The sequence below is a fragment of the Coturnix japonica genome, chromosome 4, assembly GCF_001577835.2.
Source record: "Coturnix japonica isolate 7356 chromosome 4, Coturnix japonica 2.1, whole genome shotgun sequence".
NCBI classification, from domain to species: Eukaryota; Metazoa; Chordata; class Aves; order Galliformes; family Phasianidae; genus Coturnix; species Coturnix japonica.
The window spans coordinates 38,467,380-38,494,776 of NC_029519.1; the positions used below are offsets into that span (position 1 = coordinate 38,467,380).

General features: G+C 40.0%; 1 protein-coding gene across 3 annotated transcripts in view; it reads left to right on the forward strand.

Moving 5' to 3' along the window:
• The window catches only part of GALNT7 (polypeptide N-acetylgalactosaminyltransferase 7), a 66,261-nt gene that overhangs the window by 20,263 nt on the left and 18,601 nt on the right, over positions 1-27,397 (forward strand). For all 3 annotated transcript variants that reach the window (XM_015861607.2, XM_015861605.2, XM_015861608.1), the window contains exons 2-3: positions 8,290-8,747; positions 24,239-24,405. In XM_015861607.2, the coding sequence (XP_015717093.1) occupies positions 8,290-8,747; positions 24,239-24,405 (625 nt within the window). The remainder of the gene's footprint in view (positions 1-8,289; positions 8,748-24,238; positions 24,406-27,397) is intronic.

The window sequence follows — 27,397 nt, forward strand, 5'->3', positions numbered from 1 at the left end:
CAGAGTTTCCACTCACAAGGTTAAGACAAGAAACTCGACTTTGCCTTCCAGAGACAAGGCTCAGTATCTCGTGGGCTCTGCTTGCCTTGAATAGTTTTGTTCCCTGCTGCCACAACAGTGTGATAGCTGTACCTCAGGACTTGGTGTTCTCTTTGTTTTTTGGCTTCTGCATGGGATTTGGCTTTCTGAACATCTAAATTACAATGAGGTATTTCAAATAGCTGAATTTAGCAAATGAGTCAACTGGTATACAAATTTTCATTTCCATGTGTGTACGGTCTCTAGTACAGCAGCCTGCATGGCACTTCCAAGGATCAACATACAGAAATACCAGCCAGGTGCTTTTTGTCATTCAGATCTGAGTCACTGCCACCTCTGCTTGAGAATGAATTGGGGACTGGGGGTGATGTTTCAGTTTGCAGCTGAAATACCATCCTTAAAACATGCATTATGAAGAGATGTGTCTGAGCAGAGGAAGGAAGAAGGGTTATGGGTATTTACAAAAACCAGTTGATGGTAGATACAGTGGTGGAGCACAGTCTCTGGTTCAGCTATTTCTTGATTAGACTCTCCTTAAGTGCTTAACCTAAAATAACCTACTTTGTGTGATGTCCGGTATTTGCACTTCACGATTTGTGTCATGTTCCATTAAGAAGAGTGAGGTGGGTGCCTTGTTGAGCCTTCTTGGAGAGGGTTTTAGGCTTCAGGATAGGGCAGACAAGGAAAGAATGAGGTTAGCTTCATAGCACAGAGGAGAGGCTGAAAAGAACAAGAAGCAAATCTATAGCTGGTGGGAACAGACATCTCAGGAACCAGAGAGAAGAAACTGTACTACAACAGAGAAAAGATAATTAACATAGTCTAGAATCAAAACATGCATGAAGAGATGCAATGGATTCGGATATTGTTGCTTTTCTGCTCTTTTGTGTACCACTTTGTTGATCACTTTACCTTTCCTTTACTGAAGAATTTAATTATTCTGGTGGCAATAAACTTGTAATAAATTCTTGGTTTTTCTAATTTTAAAAGCCTCTTTGTCATCTTTGATGACATGTTTGCTCTGTAAGGAGAGTACATGGCTCATACTTCTGCCTTACCCAGTGTCCTCTGACAGCAACTTTTATTCTGCAGCAAGCAGCTACAAATGGTTTGGTTGGTGTGTTATTTTACTGCACAAGCTGCTTTCTATTTCTAGAATGCAGGAGAGACTAAAATATAATGTGACCTTCGGTACTAAAGCAGTCTCGTTAGTAGTTCAGTTTAAGAATATCTGTGCTACTTGAGTGATTGTATTCTTAATGGTGAGAGGCAATGAGCTTAAGCAAAGACTGCCACAATCTGCTTATTCATATATTTATCTGCATTTTTCTGTTTTAGATCTTTTTAATCACTATTTGAGATTGTGTTGCTCTCCGGAGCTGCAAGGAGATAAACACTGTGTGTGATTATCTCCACAGATTTCTCCGAGATCTCTTAAGCACTGAGTGAGGTAAATCCTTGACAAGGCTTCTTTTATACGATGTGATTATTTATGTATAAACTTTGACATCACGAGAAATGGAAAGGTGGGACATGTAAAAGCCCAGTAAGGGTTGAACATTAGGCAAAAAGGAAGGCAGGTTGGGGAAACTGGCTCAGTACTTCCAAGCAGTAGGCACCAGTAAAAATGAAGACAGAAGAAGATTGTTATTTTTAACTGTAATTTGTTCTGAAACACTCAGTGACCTTTGTGCAGGCAGAGGAGGCTAATTGTGAAGCTACCTGTAACACAGGAATTTAAGAAATATTGAAGTTCTCCCAAATGGATCATGTGAGATAGGCAAGGGACATATTTTTTTTCCACTGTCCTTTCTGCTCTTAAAATCCACCAAAGGAGGTAACTGGAAGTGAGAGCGCAGGAGCAAGGGCATGGGTAGAGCATTAGGTGTCCAAACAGGGCTCAGCCATGTGAGGATGCTACTGCTGTTCTGGAGCTGAGGCAACAAGCACATAGCATGGCCAAAGAGGGTGACAGCAGCATTATTATCTCAGAGTTATCTCAGTTCTCCTTACAAGTGAGGGATAATATTGCTGGAGAACCATTTACATTAAACGGGATGCTTATATGGCTATCTTATTGATTCATCTTGATGTAGATGTGTATCTCTAAACAAGGTACTCTGCAGATAAATGGGTAAAACTTGGGATTTAGGCTGTTATTCTCTGTAATACTTGAGCAGTCAAGTTATTTCAACTGAAAATAAATGTTAGTACATTGTTAGAAATTAGTATCAGTGACTGTATTTGCAGTTATGCCACAAAAATGAAAGGGCAAGAGGCAGTCTCCATTTGATTTGATGCCCAAGGGCCTCCATAGCTTATTAAAGTTTTGAATGCAGTGACCTCTTTAAACGCTGGCCACAAACCAAGGCAGTATTCAGGCAGTAGCCTGTAGCCACTGTCCTAGAGGAGTGCCTCTGCTGTGACAAACTAGATCGTATCTTTACAAAAAATCCAGGAAGACAGGAAATGTTAGATAATATTTTTGCTGTGGGAGCTCTTAGAGTTACTGTGTAACCATTAAAAAAATCATTAATTATTGAGAAACTGAGCATTGTCTTCCTTAGTGGCCTTCTACCACTCATAGGTTCAAACAACAGCAGGGATGACCTTGGACATTAGTGAGTATTATTAGATTTTAGACTCATTACTAGGCAACATTAACTTGTTTTTGCGAATTCCTTGGGATCAGTGATAGAGGCTCATGTTAACTAACATGGGCCACTCAAAACTTGAACAGGAAATTCATTCAAACAAATTTGTAGTAGTACAACATCAAACTTTTGCCAAATTCACATTCTGACAAACAGTTCCTGTCTTTTTTTTATGTATGTATTTACTTATTTGTTTGGAGGGAAGCTGGGAAGTCACTTGCCTTTTTGTAAGCAATGCTCTCCAAATCAGGAATATCACATTAGTATAGAAAAAAATCATTCATTTTACTTCCCTAAGTTGTTCTCCCTCAACTAATTCATCTTACGCTCCGAAGTTAAGTTGTTTTGCCTTAACTAATTCTGGTAATTTTGGGACACAAAGATACTGCTAATTTTTTTAACTATTATTATTATTTTCCCCAGTAGACCGTGATCCATTAATTTCTAGTGAAAGCTGTTAGTTATTTCTGTCTGAATACCAAGCAGAAGTGTAAATACTAATGATTATCCTGTGTTCCTAATCAGAATAGCACATAAAAAGAGAGTGGAAAAATTTTCCTCAGTGTTGTTAACTAGCAATGTTATTACAGGTATCTGGATCTGGCAGAACAGTTTCCTTTTGAAGAAATACTTAGGAACAGAGAAAGAGGGCACAGAAAAGCAAGCTAAACCCAAGACACTGATGGCTAATGAGTAATGCACCAGGCATCAGTCAGATTGGCAGTTGCTGTAAAATTTAAGTGTGTGAAGGGGGCGGTTGTCCTCCTTAAAAAATAATAATAATAATTTACATTACATCCTTCAGGTGTAATGTATGTACACTTCAGGTGTAGTGTAGTACGCAGCAGTATAAGACTTTCTGAGCAAGTCTTTCGCCAAAGCTGCTTCTGGCCCTTACATCTCAGTTATACTTTTAAGTTGTATAATGTTTTGAATGAATAGAATGTGCGTATGTGGGTGTAGATATATCAAATGTATGTAATTTAATGCTCTCTTTAAGGCTCTTATTAATACTTTCAGAGGGTTTTTTGTGGCATGTAAGCGGCTTCAGTCCAGGTCTTATGTGAAATGCTCCAAAAAGTAGATTGATGTGGTCGCATTCCGGTAGGTTTACTTGCTCTTTGGAGATACCATCATAGTAACATGTTTGTGGTGTTGTGGTAAGTTTGTCCTGCCTGCCAAAGCTGGTTGGTATAATGCAGCTAATCAAACCAATAGGTTTGATTTAGTTCTTATTAAGTGCTTTTTTTTTATGTGTTTGGTTTTTTTTTCCATTTAGAATTTTTAACAGAGCAAAAATCTACTCTGGGTAAGTGGCACTGGTTGTTTAATGGACTTTGGTCTTGTCAGTATATCTGTCAAAACTGACATAAGAACATAATGCTAGACTTAATGTTTTCCTGGAAGTGTTGGTAATGAATACTTTTAACAGTTTGCTTTTTCATTTGAGTTGCACCACGTACCCAATTACAGTGATTTAGCAATCTGCTATTTTTACAGGCATGTGTTTTTAAACATCAGAATTTTTCTATATATTTTTCTCTGTTTCTACTGTTCCCATAAGGGTTCTGTTCTAAGGTTGCACAAGCTGTAAAAGTTACTGTAGGAACTACTGAGAGGCGTGGATTTTTCCTCCCCCTTGTTAGCAGCAGGTAGGGCAGAGTCATGTTAGAGGCATGCCTGAGAACAGCATTGTTTTTGTATCTTCTCAGCATGAGCCTAATCAATAAGGAAATCTTTGTGGATCCAACTTGTGGTTCTTTTCTCTCCTTTTCCTAATTGAAGAAATCAAAACAACTCCCTCTCATTTACTCAAATAATTGGAAATGCACAGCTCTAGTATATTGTATCAGGACCTCTCGCTAGTGGTCTCATTTCCCCAGTAAACTAGGAATATGGCTGCATTAAGTTGAAGCAAACAAAGAAAAATATTGTAAATATGATGAAATCTTTGCTGAAGTACCAAACTTAAGCTGAGAGCTGTGTGGTCTCTCTCTCAGTTACTCTGACAGCTTCTTTCTAAAATACTTCATTTTTTCCCCTTTGTTTACTTTTAAATCTTGTCACTTGCACAGAAGAGGAACTTGCATCGGGGACTTCTGAGAGCTCTTGATTTATCCCCAGTTAAGTCTTTCAACTCTTCCTTATGGTAGGAAAACATGTTACTTGTCTTTCATGGTGTAAATGCATCCACAGACAAAAGGTTTTAATTTCCTCCAGCCTTAAGTAATGAGTATATTGCAGTATTCTCCTTCATTATACCTCTCTTCATTTTATGGACATCACTGATTTTTGTCTAGATGAACAAGCTGCTTTTATAGACATGCTTTTGAATTAGTGAACCTTTTTTTTTCAGCGTGATAATCTTCCATTCTATAAATGAAACAAATCCACTTCATTTTTCTTAACCATCAATTTGTGCTTTAGACATTATTTCATAGGACATGAGGGAGTTGCCAGTCTTGAACTGGTTTACTGAAGAAAAGCAGATTATGCAACTTTGACATTTTCCATTTTATTGCCAGTCAAAATCCCAGCCCTCCTGTCAGCTGACCAATCCTAAAGCCTCGTGGAGGCCTCTCCCATTTCTTTCTTTGTGTAGTGTAGTAATATGTTTCTTTCCTCATAACTTCAATTTCCTCCTTCTCTTTTGCAAAAAGGAACGACCTCATTTGCAAAAAATCACACCAAATATCTCACTTTTACCCACGTCAGGGACTGACTGTGTTTATGCCATCTCAATATTTCCAAAACAGCCATTGCAGTGACTCATACATAATCCTTTTGAGGGCTGAAAACAGCATCTAAAATACAAAGAAGGTTGAACCAAGCTGGTTATTGAAAAACTTGCAGAAAATCCTACATTTAGCATCTCAAAGAAAAGTGTTCTGTGGGGAAAAAGCAAACAAACAAAACCCAACCATTTCTACATGGCTGCATAGAATCAGCTATATGCACATCCTCGGTGAAGACATAATGAGACTTCTGTTGTTCTTTGGTGGTCTTCAAATGTGAAAGTATTCTCAGGTTTTTGCTTCTCTTCCCTCAGTTTTAGAAAAGCCAGGAATGCAGGTGTGTACTGTGCTCAGTTCTCAGACCTCCCTGTACATTATTGTCATGTACCTGTGTGTGGGCAGGTGACACTGTGGTGCTTAGGCCCACAGCCAACACCTTCCTTCAGGTTTGTCACAGGTGCATAGAAATTGGAAGAAGAGGTGAGTGTCTCTCTGTGTGTAACTTTCCTGTTCTCTGCAATATTTTTCATCCCTAGAAAAATACGTTTAGGAAACAGTAAATAAATGCATTATAATGCAAATGGTGCGTAAAGGTTATAATGTGATACTAGGAAAGCTGTGGTTTTGATTACAGCAAAATAAATTACTTTGAGAAGTGTTATGCATTAGTCAGAAAAGGAGCAAAGTGGAAGCTTGTAGTTATTTTATAGATAGTGAAAGTGGTGTGAAAGGTTATTTAATATTATACAGGCCAAAGGAGTAAGAAATTCTTGTCTTATTGAGACTAGTGTTCCACCCAGCCCAGGGGGACAAGCATGTAGGTCTGGCTGCTTTCTGTATTCCCTTCCTTTTGGACTCTTCCAGCATCCACAAGGATTGGATTAGAGTTTTTAGGAGATGCCTCCCTGCCTAATCCTTTTGCTGTCCATGTACAGATCAGTCACCCATTACTTTGCCTTGTCCCCCATTGAATTGTTGGTACCATCCCGGTCCACAGTTTCCCATATGGCATATTCCAGTGCCAGTGCAGAGAACTTTTTTGATTGTTTTTGTTGTTGTTATTGTTACCATTTTACAATATATATATATATATATATATATATATACAATATATATATATATATGAATTTAGTCAAATTCAAGCCTCTAGTTTGTGTCATTAGAGTCAACAGTGTGTTTGTGTTCAATTTATCCATCCCCCCTCATGATTTTCTGAACTCCAGAGATGTGCCCCTCAGCCTTCACATCTCCAAACTGCAGAGTCTCAGCCTTTCTGGCTCTATGTCCTGAGGTACCACAATGCTTACACTTCGTTCTGATTTCTCTGTTTCTCTAGTCTCTAACTGCTTTGTGTCCTTTTGAGATGTGGAGGACTAAATACTATCAAAGATGTGAATTCATGAAAATTATATGCTGTCAAAAGCACTCTTCTTTAAGCATCCTTTCTGATGATACTCATTATTTTGTTGGCTTTTTCACTGCCTGTGCACTTGGAGTAGAAATTAGGTGCAAGTTTGTAAGGGCTGAGTGCTCAAAGTGTTCTGACAGTTGAGTGGTGGAGTTTTCATGTTGATTTGTAAGGCAAGTGTGAGGAGATGTATTTTGAAGAGTCCTCTTGAGACTTTTTGCTTCCTTGCAAAACGTGCTTTTTCATGTGCTCTCTTATCCTCTTTTCTCTTGTTGCCTTTTGAGAGTTCCTTGAAAATGGTGAAAGAGCAGAATAATGTTAACACTTCTGCATTTTGTACATCTTTCCTGTTTAAACCAGAGAAAGCAGAGAGGTACAGTATTTCCTGAGTAGAGAATGTTATTTTGAATTTGAGCCACTCTGATTCCCATTGTTACTGTGTTGCTCTAGGCATATTTTATTGTAGATTTTTGTTATTTTCTGAAGAAAATGAAGAATGGTGTATGAGGTAAATACTGTGATGTAGCAGCCATCAAGTTAAGATTTTTTTCTTGATAATGTATTGTAGTGATTCTACGTGATTCCATCAGTAGAGGATGTCCTTCTGGTCTCTTTTTTTTTTTTTTTTTTTTTTTTTTTTTTTTTTTTTTTTACTTGGAAAAGTTTAAGAAGGGATAACTGGCAATCATGAAGCAGATAGACTAAAAATCCATAGAGGACATCTGTCTTACTTATAAGTAGATAATTTTCCCCAGAAGTCTGAATTTTCACCAATGTATTCCCTTCATTCTATTAGTCAAAAGTACTGGGAAAAACAGTGACTGTATTTTTTGGTACGTGTTCATGGGTGGGGCTGATGTAACCCAGCTACTTCACGCTCAGCCACTCAGGGCCTTTCTGCCAAATTTCTTTCAATATCACCCTTGTTCTAGCCCCATGGATCTTGTTGATCACTGAAACTGCCAAGGAGTTTCCAGAATCCCAGCCTTTCTTCTCAGTGTGAACTTGGCATTTTTTTGAGAGGGTGCTGTAAAGTTGTAAAGTTACTTTAAACATGGGTGCACTCAGCATCAGTGCCTGTGGCTGCTGACTTCAGCCCCAGGCATGGCTTCCATGGCTGCATAGCAGGTCAGAGAAGGACTGCGGCTTGTTTTTGCCTTCAGCTTACCTCACAGCTCTAAAACAGAACTGCTGTTTCAGCAGAGGGAATGCTTGTGGGAACAGTTTTTGGGGTGAGAAGGACTTTAGGCCTTTAGCAGGACCCACTCGCTCAGGTAAGTGTGGACATGGTCCAGTGAAGCTTTCCAGCAGCTGCTAGCATTAAGTGTTCATTCAGCCCCCTAGCTTAACATATGTTTAGTATCAACTCTCAGTTTCCAAGGTACAAGATTTGGGGGAAAAAAGAGTAATACATTTATATGATCTCCTGCTGTTTCTCTGTGTGTATATATAGGATGACAAAGAAGCCAACAGACCCTTGCCAAACAAAGGAGAGCATGGACTAGGAAATGAGAAGTTCAAACCTGTTGTACCTTGGCCTCATGTTGAAGGTGTGGAAGTGGACTTGGAATCCATTCGAAGGAAAAATAAGGCCAAAAATGAATTAAATCAGCATGGTGGTGGTGATAACAATCAGCAAAACAACATCCAGAGGGAGTATCTCACATTTAAACCTCAGACATTTGTATATCGAGATCCTGTTTTACGACCTGGAGTCCTCGGTAATTTTGAACCCAGAGAGCCTGAACCTCATGGAGTTGTTGGTGGCCCTGGAGAGGAAGCGAAGCCATATGTTTTAGGACCAGATTACAAAGAATCCGTTCAAGCCAGCATAAAAGAGTTTGGGTTTAATATGGTGGCAAGTGATATGATCTCACTAGATCGAAGTGTTAATGACTTGCGTCAAGAAGAGTAAGCAAACTTTTTGTTTTCATTTTGTTTTTATAAAGCTGAATTATTTTCTTTCCATAGATCGTAATCGATGCTTAAAATAATATTAATTAGGCCAAATATTTAAGACTTCTTGTCCTGACAGGCAAGAGTGCTGTATATTATGCTAATACTGCTCCAATTATTCCTTTCATAACTGCCTAATCTATGTTGACTTGCCTCTAAAGTAATCCATTTTAGTATTTAATTGCATAATTTGGATGTTCAGTTCCCGGCAGTCTTCCTTGTTCTATCATCTCTTTTTAATCCACAACTTCTTAAGATTTGTTTTTAAGTAAGAATGCATTTTTATTATTATTATTATTTCATGCTGAAGTTCCCATAGTATTGTTTATTTAGATATAGTTTTGTGATGGTACTTTAAAAGAAGACCCAAAAAATACTGTTTCCTGTAAACATTTTTACGTAGTTACCTGCATTAACAAAAGCATATCGATATGCTATGATGGAGGTTCGGTTTTGGAGCTAGCACTGGAGCAGTCTTCTACTTGCACTTCTCACTGCATTTATCACAAAGAAGGAAAGGGGGATAAAAAAGTTCTACTTGCCATGGGGTGTGTCAACTTCACTGTGAGGGGAATTCTGGGAAGATATTAATATTTACTCTGTGTATAATTTCCAACAGGTTTCTACATTCTCTTCTGTTCTTTGTTAGATGCTGGAGCCAAATTTGCTTTCAGGCTAATCTGCATTTGATATTATTTTCCTTGTTAAATATCAAGGAAAGGTCCCTGAGCAAACTGATGGGTGGTTTATTTAGCCTGTTTTGCATTGGATAGAAAGGTATATGAATTTAAATATAAAATAGGTTTCTGTTCTCTCCAGCAGTGGAGTTATGTCATTACCAGGGTTTGGTGCCAACATCTGGATGCTTCCAGCTCTGGCATCTGTCTATTTGTGTGGCTGTTTATTGCTTACCAAGACTTTGCTATGGCCCTTCATAAAGGGTGTTTTTTCATGTCAAGAGGTCAACCTGGTGAGCTGTTAGTCTGACTCATGCTTCTGCATGCACTGCTGCTTGGATTTACTACCCATTGTTAAAATGAATGAAGTACACAGAGTGCAGGACTTCTTTCATACCACATTCCTTGGGTGACTTACTGAAGGTTTCCACCTGCTTGAAGTCAGAGAAGAGAAACGAGTCTGTCAACTGATAGTGGAACAGGAATGTTGAATTTTACAGTTTCCTCCAAGCACACTTGAAGATAAGTCTTCCACAGAGGTCAAAGCCAGCAGCTTATATCAAAGTTAGGCTTTATTGTTTAATATCCTAAGCAAGCAAACAAAGCAGCCTGAAAAAATATGAGCAAAATACATCTTTCAGGCAAATTTATGTCAAATACTTGATATGCTTGTGGTTATCTTACATATGTTAAAGATTTATTGCTATCCCCATGTGTACCCCAGGAGAGGCAGAAGAGAAGGAAGGCAATGCAGGATTGGTTGGTATTGCTATATGCCTTCAGGTATCAATGTATTCACTTTCCTGATTTTTCCCCTGCAAAACATAGCAGGTTTCCTCATGGATGCACCATTTATTTTTCTTCCACTTGTCACCCTACTGATCCATTTAGTAAGTCCTGAAGCCGTTTTGGTTGGTCAGACTGGGCAGCATTCACTTCAGTCCTGCCGAAGAACAGTATAATCATCCTTTCTCAACTACCAGTATCTTAGCATTATTAAGTCAGTAAGATATTTCAGACAAAGGCTGGATTATTCACACAGAGACGCTCCAATCCAGGTGGGCCTCTTGTCAGCCTTCTCCTTGGGGCATAGACATTCTTCAGCATCACCCTAAGCAATTTCGTTCAGGGAAGGACACCAAGTACTTCCCCAGGCTGCACTGGCAGGAGTGAAACAGCAATTTAAGAACTGTTTCTCTCAGCTTAAAAGACATGTAGCCCCATGAAGGGGTATTCAGTCCTGCTGTGGTTAGATTTGTCTTTTCCATCTGGCCCATGGCCAAGGAAGGTGGTTTGCCAACTGCCATTACTGATTCAGCAGGAACTTTGTTGCTGATTGTAGACAGTCTCAGTTCCTCAAAAAAAAAAGCTTAAGTTTTGCTGCCTCCTGTAGGGAGGAATAATGTTGGCTGGAGTGCTGAAGCAGTTTGTTGAGTAATATTGGCCTATTCCTTGGGTTAGCAATGTGAATTCCTACTTTGAGTTTCTTACCAGTCTGTTTTGAGGTTGAAGGCAGTCGCTTCTGTTGGCATGGGGAACTCTGATGGGTTTAGGTGGAGCAAGACTTCTTTTCCCGCTTATTTCTGGCTGCAGAAAGGTGGAGGCAGGTCTAACAGGCCCCCATCCAAAACCTCTGAATGGTCCTTAAAACTTGGTGATTTTTACCATCTTTGTGTTTTTTGTTGTTTTTTCTTTTTTTTTTATTCTGACAAGTTCTGCCTTTTAAGAGAGTTTGTATTCAATTCTACATGTTGTTCTGAATCCTAGCAGAACTCTGATAAAACCTTAGCTTTAGGGAATAAGGTCATTAATTTATTTGTTCCCTGGGTATGTCTGTGATTGGGAGTCTGCACAGAGATAATGCTGAATAAAAACAGAGCAGTAAAGAATCTGGATGCTGTTGGATTCAGGATAAACAGACCATGCTAGGGAAATAGAAAATGGACCTCGGCAAGGGAGAAATGCATTCAGGTACAAGGTATGTCCTTCTTCACTGAAGAGAGTTATTGGTAGGGAGAGCAGCAGCAGAGTTTTTGTTCCCAGCAGGCAGAACACTAATGCAGAATACAAAAATAACGTAAATAGATATAAATGTTGTGGGTCTGACCAGAGATCTGTTTTCTCATTTTATTTTTTTTCTCCATTGAATGCTTGGGAGAAATCATACAGGAACGGAGTAACTTTAATTCCTGGCAACCAGCAGGCCAGGGCTTTGTGAACCAGGAGTTGCACCAGGATCATCATGCTCCATGGACCTTTTTCTGTGCATGTAATTGTCTTTTAAATGCATTTGTGCTCTTGAAATTCATTACATTGTGAATCAAAGTCCCTTTCCAGGCTGAAGAACACAGTGTTTGCTTAACCTTTCCTCCTGGATATTGTCATGTACCTCTGTTATTCTGCCACCCTGTGATATGAAAATATCAGCAGTATCAGCATTGAGCTGCTATGTCATTGTTTGGTATTTCTTCTTTATTATTCCTACCACTGTTTGCCCTTTCATCAGCCTTCAGCTAAAACACTCCCAGAGCTGCTTGTGTTCAACTCCAAGACTTTTTTGAGTGACAGTGAATGGCAAGTTCAGAGGCTGCCTCTGAGTGCTGTGCTCTTATGCTTTTTGTACACTCACTTGTGATTACACTGGGCTCTCCTTATGGCTCATTGCCTGAGTAGCTCCTTGAATTCTTCTGCAGCTTCTCACATTTCAGTAGAGACGGCCTGGATTTTAATAGGCTGTTACAGACACAAACTCCCTCCACTGTGAGCAATATCCATTCATTCCTGTTCCTTAAGCAGCTACTGATCTACAAAATCTTCCATCTTATCCTTCTGTACTTTGCTGTAGGCCTTTGCTTCTGAAGAAGCCAAAGAGTCTTCGTCAGAGGCTTTCAAAATTCAACAGACTCACCCAGATCCACGTACTTTCTGATTCCTTTAAAAGATTAATAGTATGTTTCTGTGGCATGATTTACTTCAACAAATGCTGTGTTTATGGTGTTCTACTTTTGTTCTTTATTATTCCCTTCTGCTCACAGCATTGGAATAGGATTCAGTGGTCTGCTGTTCCATGAAACCCCAGGGCCCTTTTGTAAAAATCAGTGTCAGACTTTCCTTCATCTGTTTTGTTTGATTCAAGGCTGGTCAGCAGTAGTTACACACCACCACTATTTTGACAATTTGTGTTGCATTCTTTTGGAAATACTGGTATTCTCAAAAAATAATAAATTCAAATACAGTTACACTGTATAAAGCAAATAATCGAGTAAAAGCTAAAAGCTATCATGAAGTATCACTATGTGCTTGCTCTGGTTTTGTATTTTTCCCTGGCTACCTGGTGTTGGTCACTGTTGAGAGTTCAGTGTGAACATTTAAGTTAGCTTTCCCACTTGTGAAGTGATCACTCTTTATTTTGATCATCTACCAGCCCAGCAGGCTTTCTGGCAGGCAGCCTATCCTACTTGTGCTGTTTGAAAAGAAGTATTTCAGTAGTGGCTTTCATACTTCAGTAAGGCTTTCTCAAACTTTTTTTTTTTCCCCCCATCTTTCTTATTGTTTTCATTCAGTTTGCTTGAATTAGCATTCATTTCTGTGTTCCTTTTTGGATACCACCCAGTTTATTTAAAGAACAACTCCTCCTCACTGCTAACAGCACCTGACTTTTAATCATGCTGCCTTTCCTCATTCCTTTCTAGGCTTTTAATTAATTTATTTATTTATTTGTTAAATTATGAGTAGTTGCAAACAACACTCTCAGCTTCTAATATGTTGTCTTCGCAATGCTACCTGAAAGCATTTTAACCAGCTTACTCAGTCCTTTATATTTCCCCTTTCTAAGAGAAAGTGTTGCTCTGACACCTCTTGTTTGACATTGGACTTTAAGTCATTGTGGCTGCAACTAGAGCGTGGATCCCAAACAGATTTATCTTTAGCAGAGCGCAGTGTTGTGCTAGGACTAAAAATGTGTGGCTGCTCTTGCATGCTGTCTGTGATGCTGCCCTCTGGCAGCACTAACTAGTGATGCCTACAGCTGTTGGTTTTGGAGAACAGTTTGGATTTACCATCTCCTTTGAGGCAGTTGAGGTCTCTTGCCTGTGGCTTCTGTGCTTCCAGGTGCTGCAGTTCCTCCTGGCTTGTTATGGTGGATGGCAGAGACCTGCATGGGTGGCCAGTTCTTCCCACTAGTTCTACTGATGGCTTCCCTTGTCTTCATCCGTGTCACTTCTGAACTCTAGTAATCTCCATACCTGGTTTATTTAGTAAAAGCATTCCTACCTGGATAAAACTGAACAGTGCCAGACGTCTCACTAATGAATTAAAAACAAGCTACTATTCAATTTTCTCATCCAAGAACTGAGTCTCTGCTTCTTTATTTGCCACTGCCTAGAAGTTTGGTAAATCCAGCTCTCATCTTTCTCTTTCCATCTGGAAGCAGTAAATAAATGTCTGTGCCCCCTCAGCCTCATGTCTCAGAGTACGAGATACTGAATGAGCCCTCAGGACCAGCCTCTCCTGTTTTCCTTCAACTCTTTTATTTTGTTCTTTGATATAACTAAAGATAGGAAGAACAAAGCAGGCACAGTGCTGGCCAAATGGGCTGTGACGTTTGGAGCTGTGCACAAAAGCCTAACCGAAGAGTCCTATGCTTGGAAAATTGGTCTTCTAATTCAATAGGTTTAAAATAGAGACCAAAGTGAGTTGATTATCCCTCTTAGAAGTCAGATATCTGTTTGCTTGCATGAATTCTGTGGCTAATTGTTAAATCAATGAAAATGTTGTATCTTCTTATGAACAACAGTTGTACTACAGTGTGGCTATAAAGCAGAAAGTCTTATATAATATTCCCAGTAAGTATTTTAAAAAGTACATATAAAAAAAAAACATTTAAACCATACCGTGTGGTCACCATGCATTGGCCACCTCCTGACTGGGAAGAGCCAAACTGCATTTGGTTTTTTGTCATTGTCCCAAGTGAATTTTTACCTAATGATTGTTATCCCCACTGGCTGTCCTTAGTAGCTAGTTTGCTGAGGGAGAAGGCATTTAATTGAAGCTAGAAGCTTTTTACAGTCAGGTGTAATGATGTGCCTTTGGTAGAACCACACTGGCTGTTCTCAGTCACTACCTTTCTCTTGTTTTTGGAATTGGCCATTTGGCAGAGCTGTAACACCTGAAATCATGAGCTTTTCTTGGCAGATGTTAAGGAACTTTAAGTAGTGGCTTCCTTGTGAAAGAGAAGCAAAAAAGCTGAGGAATCTACTCTGTGGACAAAAGTGCTGATGAGTATGAACGTGGAGCTCTGAGAAGAGGCTGTATGGTACATGGCTCATTACAAAACCTGCTCCTGGTTATACAAGACCAAAACAGTGCTAGTTGTTCCAAAGAACCTGCATTTTATATTGCTGCAAAAAGACATATCTACAGTGCATGAATTGCAGTAGTCTCTCCTGGCAGTTTCTTTTCTCTCAGAAGCACTAAGAAGCAATGCAGAGTTTTCTTTATCGAGTCTGTTTTCATAATGGAATATCCCCATCCGTACTGGTGTATTTTGGCTGACCGAAGTCACGCTTACTGTGCTTTGGATTGAAATTTAGGTGGAGATTCACTCATTAAGTCCACTGTAAGTGGAGCTGTTTGAAACTCCCTATCTGTCCTATTAACTGACTTTAGTTACTGTAGAGCCCTAAAGCCAGGGATATTCGCACTGTTGGTCAGCTTTTTGCCAGGGTAATTATCTGTGTTGTCTGTAAGTAAAGGTGAGTGCTCAACATTCTTTGCTCAGGCTTTATATGCTGTTGTTATCCCACCCATGGAAGAGTTCCTTGCAAATCATTCTTATTGACCCAGAGGGTTTTAGTTTTAGGACTCTGTTTGCACTTGGCTGTTTTTGACAGCCTCCCATAACAGACATTGTAGGAATTGTACCTTGAGTAGTTTGACTACGAGAGGAAGCATTATGACTCTTAGTGAACGCTTATGAAATGAGACGAATTAATCTCTTACTGTTTTATTTCGGTATTACAATAGATCACTGCTGTCTGTTCACCAGCATAAGCCAGAATCTCAAGTGCATTACCCACACACAGCTGTCAGTCTTGTTGTGACAAAATAAATATTTCTAAGTGGTTTTTCCTTCCCTGGGTTATAGGCAGTTTTTTGTTCATTTTCCTCTTTAATGACATGGCTGCTGTTACAGGATGTGCTTCCTGGGCCGTTAAAACTCATACTTGAATAATTGGATCTGTTGTCTTGGATCACCTTTTTACTTCCAGCAGAATTGCTGGTAAGCTTTTGTTGAAAATCCTGAAAAAGTAACTCTTCCTTGTGTGAATACGTGCTTCTTTTGTACAAAAATGTATTTTTCAACAACTGTTTTTGCAGCTCCCAACATCATATAATGCAGTTTTTTTGGTCAAAAGTGAATGAGGATTGGCTTCTTTTTTAAAATCATAAGTGAAGTTTTGAAAGATGCTAATTTTACTCTTTTATTATTGTTCTTAGTACATGCAAAGGAGGGAATTCTTGCCAAAAATAAAGAGTTCTGAGTTTACTTGAGAGTGTGTGCACCTACAGAGCTATGTTATAGCGAAGCAAAGCAAAACTTAGTATGTTTCCTATCATAGTTTGATGGTGATTCTTTGGATGCTTTAGCTGGTCCAGGTGCTATTGAAAATACCAAATGCTACAGCAAATTCTTAGTGCTGACTTGGGTTTAAAAAGCATCAGGATCTTCAGTTATAAACAACACTGAAGACGTGAGATGAGGTAGATGAATCCTTGCTGCTCATCAGAATTAAGTGGTCTTTTTACCCTGTGGAAAATATGTTTACTATTTTCTTTTACAGTGGTTAGCTGTCAGGTGAATCTCGTCATAGCTAAGGAGAAGGAATAGAAATACTCTATAATGAAGCCTGCTTTCTTTAAGAATTTGATTAGTAGCTTAATTATAGCACTGTGCAAGTTACGTACTTGATGCTGTTATATGAAATAAGCTTTCAGTAATTACTGTTGGTATCAGTGTCATTGGAAATGGGGCATTAGAGACTTGGTTTCATTTTTTATAGTGCCTTTGCAACAATGAGTGCTACACTGTACCCGTTTGTAACCAAGACCACTTTAACAGCATACCCAAATCCGTTGTGTGCTTTACTGAGTGCTGGGGCTGAGGCAAGTTCATCGCAGTGATCAAACAAAGCAGAGAAACCCACGATGTGCCCAGTGGGCCACCAGCTGCCTCACTCCTGACAAGGTTCCTGGAGGAAAATGTATTAAAAGGGGAATGTGGAATGTACTGTCAGCATCTCCTTGTGGTCAGGAAAGGTTTGAATTTCAGGCATGGTACTTTCAGAAAATGCTTGTTGTCATTTCAACGAGTCAGGTCCTAAAAGTGAAAACTAGAGTGAAGATGGATCCTGTCTTTCTTTAGTATCAGCATTTCACATTTTAAGTTTCAACTGATAAATAGTTGAGCGAAATGGAGGAAGCATTCTGTCAAATGAATTGTAATCTGAATGCAAAGCTAAAAGATAATTGAACTTCTTATGCTCTATTATTGTTCCTGCTAATCAGAAACTTTCTATCTAAGAGCTTTTAAATTAACTGATATAAAATAAATTGTAATTCAGCCCATCTGAGCCTGGACAGGAACTTTGAGGTTTAATGTCTGGTGTGGTAGAAATTTAGTATTTTCTTGGGATTGAACCCCAAGCTTCTCATAGCCTTTTGCTTATTGTATTAGGTAACACCTGTCAGTGCTTGATAAATCCAAAATTATGCATAGTCTGAATTCTTTTGAGCTTTACATAGGCAAATACGTCAAGCTGCCACTTCCTAAAGCAGTGCATACCCAAGCAGAAAAATGATGGGAACTGCCATAATGCATTAGCTTCTTAGCAGCACTTTCTGACAAATCAGTGCTGGCTGCTGCAGAGGGGAGAGGAAAGTAGAGGGCAACAAACAGCTTTTGTGTAATCAACCTGCAGAAATGCCTCCTTCTTCTGCCTGGCGGTTGGCTCTCCCTGTTTGTCTCCTCGCTGCAGTAGTGCTCAGCATGCCACTGTTCTGCAGGGGGACTTGAGAAACACTGGAAAATATTGTGTTGAGCTGAGGGGATGCTGCAGATCTGCAGTGCCATAAAACAGTACAGCTCTAATTTGGAACGTGAAAATGATCTGTCGAATGTCATAGGAAAAACAAGCTGAGGACAGCTATGGGCACTGCATGAAACGGGAGCCTTCAGAGGAGGATGGGGGGTTTGGCTCCCTGTCTCTGTAAGGCAGCTCCCCTCAGGGAAGGGAATTTATTTCTGGCTTCACTGTCCTTCCCTGATGTATTTATTGCTGATCCTTTTTCAGTATTGTGAAAGTGATACTATGGGCAAGATTCTTGTGATTAAAAAGAAAGCAAGATTTATGCTTTTCACTTTGCTGTTAGCACCAGTGTTGGCACTCTGTACAAACCTGGTCATGAATTAGAGTTGTGATGTTTTAAGAGGCATGACCAGTATTGAAACTCAGTCACATAGCCTTGCAGTCTGCTTTCAGAGCCTATAGCTGTTATCAAAATAGGAAATGCTCTTTTGGCGTAGGTCTAAGACGTTACATAGTGTGTAAGAGTGGTTTTGTTACCGCATGCTGAAGGCAAAAAAACAGCACCTAACTGTCTTCAACTGAGCAAAGCATCCTTTTTGGGCTATTTGTGCACTTCTCTAGAACCCTTGTTTTGTAAGTTAACTAATGCAGTTTTGTATTGATGTGGATGATGCATAAAAATACCCTGTAATGATTATTTAGTAACAAATACAATATAAATAATGGATTTACTTAGTTATGTCTCAGCAAAGAAGCGCTCGGTTGTGTGTAGTCTACTTCTGTCTTCTCGAGGCAGTGCTGCTTCTGACCTGCAGGCACTTGGGCAGCAGCCTCAGGTGGCACCTTGGTGCTGGCAGCCATATGGATGAGTGAGCTGTTGCAAGGTGCCTCGTGAAAGAAGCTCTCATCTGTTTTCTGAGGAGGGGTGGGAGGATGCAGTTTACTGCAATAGTCATAATAAATCGATGACTTAAAACAGCAAGCAGTCCTGAATTCAGAATGAAGCTATGTAAACAGCGTGCAGCCTGCTGAACCGCTGTGTCCTTACGAGATAAGAACAGGTCTTAAGAGAAATGGAAGCTGCAAATGGAAACAGAGCTCCTTACTTCGTGTTAGGCTATGCTATCAAACAACAGTAATTGATAATTGAGATTACTATGAATTTCATACACTTTTCAACATGAAATATAAATTAAAATACAGTTTTAAATTGCGAACAGCTTTATATTCCTGCAAAATGGAGTTTGGAGCTTTAATGTCGATTACAATTTTAGGATTATTTGTTAATAACAATGCTACCAATACAAATTGAGACCTTCAGCATTGCACTGATTTAAGCTTGATTTAAGCTTGATTTAAGCTTGATTTAAGCTTGATTTAAGCTTGATTTAAGCTTGAAAGGGAACTGACTTGAGGGTCTCAGGAGTTGTCTCCTGGGGCACACACAGGACATAGTGGCAGCTGCCTGCTGGTACCTTTTAGCCTGAACACATGAGCACAGTGCTCTGAAATCAGGGATTGGTGTGCCTTTGGGAAACACAGATGCTAGTTAGGTAGCTGACCTGAGGACAGTAGCACTGGGAATGTGAATTGGTTGTGGCCACACACTCTAACCTTTCTCTGAGTTGAGATGCTTGCATGCTAGGGAATGGAGGAATTCAGGACAACATGAGAAGCATTTCAGTTAGTTCAAGGTCTCAAATTGTCCTCTATCTGTCTGATGGGGGCTCACTCTTTAATCATTGTCACAATGCTGTTATCATTTGCTCCTTATATTTTTTTATTTCATGGCTGGAGTGTTCTTTCAGAAGAAGCAGTGAACAGCCTACATCTGCAAGTCTGGCAGTTGCTATCAGGGAGGCTAAGGATTATCCAGGCCTTGGACCAGGCAAGCAATCACTTCTGTGGGACATCATCAAGGGCAAGTTAGTAAATAGGGCACTAAGCTGTGCGAGCAGCAGTTTCCTCAGGCCAGGGAGTGCTCCAGCCCAGATCTGTAGGTTCTTGTGCAGAGGTGTTCCCTGGAAGAGGTACAGGGATGGTGGGTGGTGCTGCTCCCTTGCAGCAGGAGTAGGGGAAGAGCAGGAATAATTCATATGGCTAATATTCAGAAGAAGCATTGCTCTCTCTTTCTCCATTAGATCTCTGCTGTATCTTTTGAAAGGTTACTTCTTGTTCCAGTCATCGGTCCACCCATGCTTTCATTTGGTAATATAGTGCTTGCTGGGGGCAGGAATTTTTCACTTGTGGACTGATCTGAAGGTGTTGATTCCATTCACCTATGAGTCTCCTATAGAAAGGAAGTAAAAAACCTGCTCCCCCCTGTGACATTGCTGAGGAAAGCTGTGTACAATGCTTCACAGATGTGTTCGTTTCTACTTGTGCTTGCCCCGTACAAGAACTCCTTATGGGGAGATCAGGAAAGCAACGCAAAGAGCTGTGATGGCCTCTCCCCTTGGCTCCATCAGTAAGAATTCCAAGTATTTGTTCTAAGTAAGCTGTCTTGGTTCCCAGCTTATCACAGCTGACCTGTGGGCTGCAGCTGAATGGGCACCATGCAAGGCAGAGGCTGCACCATGCAGTATATGGGCAGGACAGAGCACTGGGGATGAAACTGGAGGCTGAAGCTCACTTAAATCCTCTTTGTCACAGAGCTTTCTGTACTTTGAACCTTCCCCGTGCCTGATTTCAATAGCAGCTTTTGTCTGGGTGCCCATACCTACTTGACCCTGTCTTTTAAAACTGAAGCATGAGCTTGGAAATGTAAGCATTTTACTTCCCTTTCTGATGTTTAAAATTCACAGGTAGAGTAAAATACTGTAAAATTCAGCTTCAGACGCCTAGAAAATGCATGTGGTTGCTTGGTGTTTGGTTTGCCAACCACTGGATGTCACTGCTGCCTCACAGAAAGTTCTCCCAGCTCCTTTTGTTGGACAGACAAGAGAGGAGGCTCTCGAGTTGTCACTCAACTAATTGCTCGCTCATGTTTCTTGGAAGAAACGCCACATCAATTATAACATACATTAATTGTTAATATCTAAAGCAAACCTCTAATTCCTAGTGCAAGGTGAGAGGCAAGATTGTGCTGTAAATTACTGCAGTCTGCAAAAGCTTTCATGCTTGATGAGTCAGTGTGCTGACTGTCCAGTAAGGGAAATCAAGTCTGTGGAAAAAAAAAACTGGAAACCTGATTTAGAGGTATAAATGTAGCATTTTTATGACTTATAAATGGCACATCCTGCAACATGTGATTTTTCAAGTTTAGAAAGTGAAATGTGCTGACAGATTTGAGGAGATTAAGTTGGATATGTAGCAAAAAAAAACCCACCTTATCTAGAATTCTAGCTTTATGTTTTGAAAATATCTCAATTACAGATTTAAAAAAAAAATGCATACAAATTGCTCACAGATGTGCTGAATTCAAGTTTTTATAATAGGGCCACTAAGATGATCAGAGTACCTCTCCTATGAAGAAAAGTTGAGGGAAAGGGGCTTGTTTAGCTTGGAGAAGAGAAGCTCTGGGGAGACCTCATTGTGGCCTTCCAGTACTTGAAGGGAGCATATAAACAGGCTGTTTATGAGGGTGGATAGTGATAGGACAAGGGAGAATGGTTTTAAAGTGAGACAGGGAAGGTTTACATTAGATTTTTGGGGAAGTTTTTCACACAGAGGGTGGTGACTCACTGGAGCAGGTTGCCTAAGGAGGTTGTGGATGCCCCATCCCTGCAGGCATTCAAGGCCAGGTTAGATGTGGCTCTGGGCAGCCTAGTCTGGTGCCTGGTGATCCTGCACATAGCAGGTGGGTTGAAACTAGGTGATCATTGTGGTCTTTTTGAACCTAGGCCATTCTGTGATTCTATGATAACAGGTTTGTTGTTTTTTTTTTTTAAATACATTAAATTACTTACTGTCGCTTATCATGCTCCTGATCATTTTCTACCTATGTTTTCTACTACAGGAAGTAGAAGTCACAACTGTCTTTAACTGGATGGAAAGCAAAAAAATAGTCTTTTATCACAATGTTTGAAGATGCAGGTCAGAAGCACCAGAGACAAATTTTTCTGCTTTCTACATAGAGTTCTTGAACAGCACTGAGCTGGCATTCTGATTTTAACTATTTAACATCGTTTTCCTGCATTGTAATGTATCTGTGCCATTAAAATGAACCCAGGTGAATATATCCATAAAACAGAGCATAATTTTTTGATTAATCTGCTCTTAAATGTGCAACAGAAAATCTTCCCCAAACCAGCTGACTTTGCTCCCCTTGGCAGCATAGCCCTTTTATCTTTGCAAACAGCTACACAAGGTGCTGGCAGCCTAAGTGCTGCTGCTGCAGATTGAAGTGCTGCAACTTGTAATCAGCTGAAATCTTTGCAAGGAATTTGTGGAAGGAATACTTGAGTCACCTGATCCGTTAATAAAGGCCATCTAGCACCTGTGTGTTGGTAGCTGTGGATGTGATTAGCTGCAGCCACTTCAGGCATAACAGCATCTGAGGCGGAGGCTTTTAGATATTTAGGTGTACTTCTGGAGACAGTGCTGTTGCAGGGGTTGCTTGCATCAAGCCTGGCTAAGAAAGAAAAGGCCTGATCAGATAGCTATTAGTTTTAGAGGGATTTCATTAGATAATTTTCATCTCCCAGGGAGCAAAATTAATAGCCTGTTTTACCAATTTTAGTTTTCCTTCTGGTGGATGAGGAATATGCATCTACCTTTTTAAGTATATAGAGAAATATAACTGTGGCAGCTCCAGTGTTTCCATTTGTCAAGAATAATTTTTTAATATGTGATAGGTATACTTGAAAAGTCATACCTTGTAGTAGAGATTTTTCTTGCTGAAAGATGAAGGATGAGGTCCTTCGTCTTTTGCCTATTGAAATCTAAAGTACTATGTCTCTGTAATAAGTAAAACAAATAAATAAATTCTCAGAAATTTCCTCTCAGGTGAGGTCTTGGAGCAGGCTGCCCAGGGAGGTGATGGAGTCACCGTCCCTGCAGGTATTCGAGAAGAGGGTGGATGTGGCACTGAGAGATGTGGCCTAAAACAGTCACAGGCATGGACTGATGGTTAGACTAGAGGATCTTAGTGGTCTTTCCAGCCCTAGTGATTCCATGATTCTGTGATTTGGAAAAGGGGGCTGATTATCAAGCAGGAAAACTTCAAGGTATAGGAATTTCTGGGCAGGTTGTAGTTAGGCAGACTGAATAATCTCATTTAGGGATGTAGCTGAGGAAGGGAACAGTGCAAAATAAAGTATCATTGATAACTATGATTTAATGAATGTTGAAAAGTGTGGCTGAATTACTTGCATTGCCTGCTTATAAATCATCTGTAATCCTTCAGGGAAGAAAAAAAAAACAGATGATCCAGATAGTTTGTGTGGGAAAACTGTGGTGGACAAAAATGCAAAGGACCTGAAAAGAGTGTTTGTACCATTATGTTCATTTACTTGCATGTCCTTTTCCTTGGCCTTCAGCTCTTGTAACTTCAGCAGGCTGCTGCCCTTGTAACTTCAGCAGCAGGAATAGGATTCAAAGACAGTGATGTTATTTAGGAAATGCACAGGCATGAAGTTTGGCATAAGTCTTAAAGAAGGACAAGGGATGTATGTTTTTTCTAGAGAGAGCAGTGACATTGAAATGTCAAACGTGGATGCAGAAAAGTTTTTCATTGCACAGTGAGCTGGAATTTAGTGGTGCAGATAGTTCTGCTGAAGCACTTAGTTGGAATTGGCATAGGAAACAGTCACATTTCCAGTGTCACTCTCTTCTGTTAGTTAAGACATAAGAAAGATGAGAGTAAGTAGGAAAGATATTACAGCCAGGTACAGGCTTGGCTGAACCTGTTACTTAAATGTCTATCCAACACATGTGTAGGATTATTAACTGTTTTGATCAAAATGTGTGATTTACTAATGTGATAGCAATTATTATTAGCAAACTTTAAACAGGCATTACATTTTCAAAAAAGCCATAACTTCTAAAATGAAGTGGCCCTTCAGCACTTGGTTTCTCACTTTATTTCTTTGAGTTTTCCACTCAGTTATTCTATCTGTTCTAAAACTGTGGACAGTTGCACAGATTTGGCCAAGGTTTTGGCTTTAGTATGTCAGGTGAAACATGACTGCATTTTGAGCAGAGGATGGGAAAGCTAAATGTGACCTTTCTTTTAGCTACATTTGTTATAACTGTAAGTTTAAATGTGAATAATAAAGATCCTTTCTTGTCCGCTTAAAGCCAATGGAAGTGCTTTACAGCCAGAAACAAAGCAGGAAAAAGGCAAAACAGTCCTGATATGTCTTTTATAGTATGTGAATCAAATGCTTAGTCCACCCTAATTCATGGTCTCTTAAGTGCATTCTGGCAGCTGCTGCTTGGTGCAGCCTTGCAGCATTCCTTGCAGCATGGTGCTGGCAGCAGGGATGTGCAGAGCCTCACACCTCATGTGGTCATGGAGGCAACAGTTGTTTGGTAGCTCCATCCCTCCCTCCTGTGGGAGGGAAAAGGCCTTGCTGTCTGAAGTAGGCTGCTGCTCAGGCCTCAAGCCACTGTTTGAACTGTATTACAATTTACATTCTCATTCTCTTCTATCTGAAAGATAGCTCTCAGCAAAGATGTATGTGTGGAAAGATGTTGTACATCACAGTGTCAAAACCAATGCATTGAAATCTTTTCCCAGATGCAAACACTGGCATTATGATGAAAACCTGCTCACCTCCAGTGTCGTCATTGTCTTCCATAACGAAGGGTGGTCCACACTGATGAGGACGGTTCACAGCGTCATTAAGAGAACACCGAGGAAATACTTGGCAGAAATTGTGCTGATTGATGACTTTAGCAACAAAGGTATGTTGGAGTATTAATACACTGGTTGCTTTCATGAAGGTGACAATCCTTTCTGTGCAGTCAGTTGCTTGAAAGACAGGGCTTGTGCTACATTCTCCTATAGCTGTGGAGAAGTATGTAGGAGGCAGCTGGGAGAACAGTTCTCTCAGCTCTTGTGGAAACAGTTTTGAAAGTATTGGAGGAGTTTGTGTTTAACCTATTATGAATAACTCTAACCCTTATTCTGCAGAAGAATCCACATTCATTCTTTTTATTTATTTATTTTCACTGTCTTTTTTATTTTTACCATCCTTTAGCACTGTGTCGAAGTGGTTGTTTCTCAGGGGGCTGAGGGAACTAAGAATTTAAGTACATGTTGACTTCTGCCTTTCTTCAAGACCTGCATATCAATTCAGAAGTCCAAAGATTTTCCTTTTCCTTTGTAACATACAGCCTTAGTTTATACTGATAATGTATGTTTCTTTTGTGTGGTTCTTACAAATATAAACGTACTTTTTTTCCTCCTGTGGTGGTATCCTAAGGGCTAATACAAAATGAGGCTAAAAGCAGAGAGCTGAATGTTAGAAATATGACTATAAGGTGATTGGTATAGAGGAAATCACAAGGTTTTATTGCAAAAAAAATAATTAATTTTTAAGCTTTTTGATGGAAGTTGACAGAGTAGCTGCCTAAGTAAGAATATTTTATACATACAAGGAGTGTGTTCTTGTTACTGAGACAGTGCTTAGACATCAGTTACTGCCTCTGACTTTCTTCTTTCAGATAAATTACTTGATTTATTTGTTGGTTGTCTTGTATAGCGATACATCTGCCTCACACACAGGTTTATGGGAATGAATCCATAAAACCTGAGAAACTTTCAGGCATCATGGTAGTAGTGATCAAAAAAGGTACTTAAACTCTTAGGTTTTGTAATAGACTTGTAGAAAATGCAGATCTGTGACAAAGAGGGAAAGTCTGCAACAGTTCTACCCCTGCAAAAACTGTGCTTTCAAACCTTTGGCCCTTGCATGTCATTTGGTGCTGTATGGCTCTGATTTTGCAGGGCAGAGCTAATCCGTTATTTTGACAGAACTGTAAGCATATATGATACGGTTATATCATATATCATATGGCAGTCTCTTTTAAGATGACAGTGAGGAGCTAGGATAGGCTTTTAGGAGCACAGGCAAGTCAGAACTGGTCAGGAGCGTAGAATACACTATCTTTGCCCTCCTCTCTGTATAACAGCTGCATTGGGCACAGACAGCAGATGGCTACAAGCTGAAGCTTTGTCCCTTTCATCAAGCAAACTGCACTTCTTCCTGTTCAGCCTAGCAGCAGTTGTTGTGTTTTGCTGGCGTGCCTGAACCGATCATGTAGTCAGGACTGAGTATAAATTACTGTTAAAGATCATTAACATATGCTAATTTTTACATCATTTCCATAGGTAGGCAGGTATCATTTTCTGTTTATTTTTAAAGGAGATGAAAAGTTACAGGTATTGTAAACTTGTCTACATCTGGCTCAGTCTAATAAAGATACTGAATGGTACATAATAGTCTCCTGTATTGTTTACAGCCTCTGAGAATTTGGCCGAGATATACACACACTCTATAAAGCAGAAATATCTTCTCTCCTAGGGGATATAATCTTAATAATTCAGTCAGCAGACATGCACTGTTTTTCCTTTGCGGCTGGGATCACAGCTTTCCTTCTGAGCTGTTCAAGGACTGCCTGAGTGAGCAGCATGAAATAACTGCAATGCTGATGGTCTCTAGAAACATCAGCAGATTTTTTACTACTGATTGGCCTCAATATTTGGGCTGCACGAGTCACAGCTGACTCTGTTACACATATGTCATTTATGGGATGAGTTTGGCATAACTGGTGATACGCTTTTCCAGTACATGACTAATGTTAAATAAAGGTAATTTTTTTCCAGAAACTTGTTTTGGAATGCAGAATCTGTGCTTTTTGCACACATATGTGGTTAGCAGTTAGATACAGCTAGCCTAGAACTAACTTCCAGCACAACCTTGTCTTTGTTTTTCCTACACTTCATTTTCCCAAATAACGTAAGTCAGAAAATGGAGTAAAGCAAGCACAGGATGAAGTGTTCTCATGCATGAGCTACTGGAAAACAAGCAGGGACTGGAATGGCTCCGTACACCTTGCTGCAACTGCATTATTTCCCTATAATAATTCATTAAAATGCTTTAGGCTATTACTTGGTAAACATAATTAACTTAATTTCAGTCATTCAAATTGCATTCCAGATTAAAAAATGACTGAGGGAGGAGAATCTCGCTCCACTTCTTTCTCCCTGGAGAAAAGCATGATCTAGCACAGCCGGCATGGCACGCCAAGCTGCCTGAAGAGATCTGCAGTTGTTAGGAGAGCTGCGCATCACAAACAGCCTTTGCCATAGTAGATCTGCTGGTGGCTTTTTGCTTCTACCGCCAAAGCAGAAGTGGTGCTGATCAAACAGACAGCCTTCATGACTTTCTCCTCCCTGCCTGCTTTCAGACTGCTTGCTTTGTGTCTGCTTTTCCTTACATACCTTACAGGGAGAAATGGCTGCGGTGCTTTGAAAATGCTATTTTTCATTTAGTTCTTTGTGGAGAGTCAGCTGGGAGCAGACTCTTTGCAGAATGACACTGCCTGCCTGCCTTCATCTCCTCTGCAAACAGTGGGTCTTGGCTGTGGAGGACTGCTCAGGGAGATGTGCTGAGTTCAGCTCCAGCATGTCTTTCTTTGCCAACACGCTGACAGAAGAGTAACAAGAAGATGATGCCAAGCTAATGCAATTGCACTAGTTCTGATATTTGCAGTGGAAAACTCTGTACTAATGCATGCTAGAATCCATTTACTTACGTTTTCTTTATGGTTATCTGGTGTAGCATCCCTTATTATAATAAAAATGGGAAGCAGTGGGCACTGACAGGTAGCTGTACTTTCAGTTTAACAATGCTCACAGGTGGGATCTGAAATGTGAATGGGTACCCCTGAC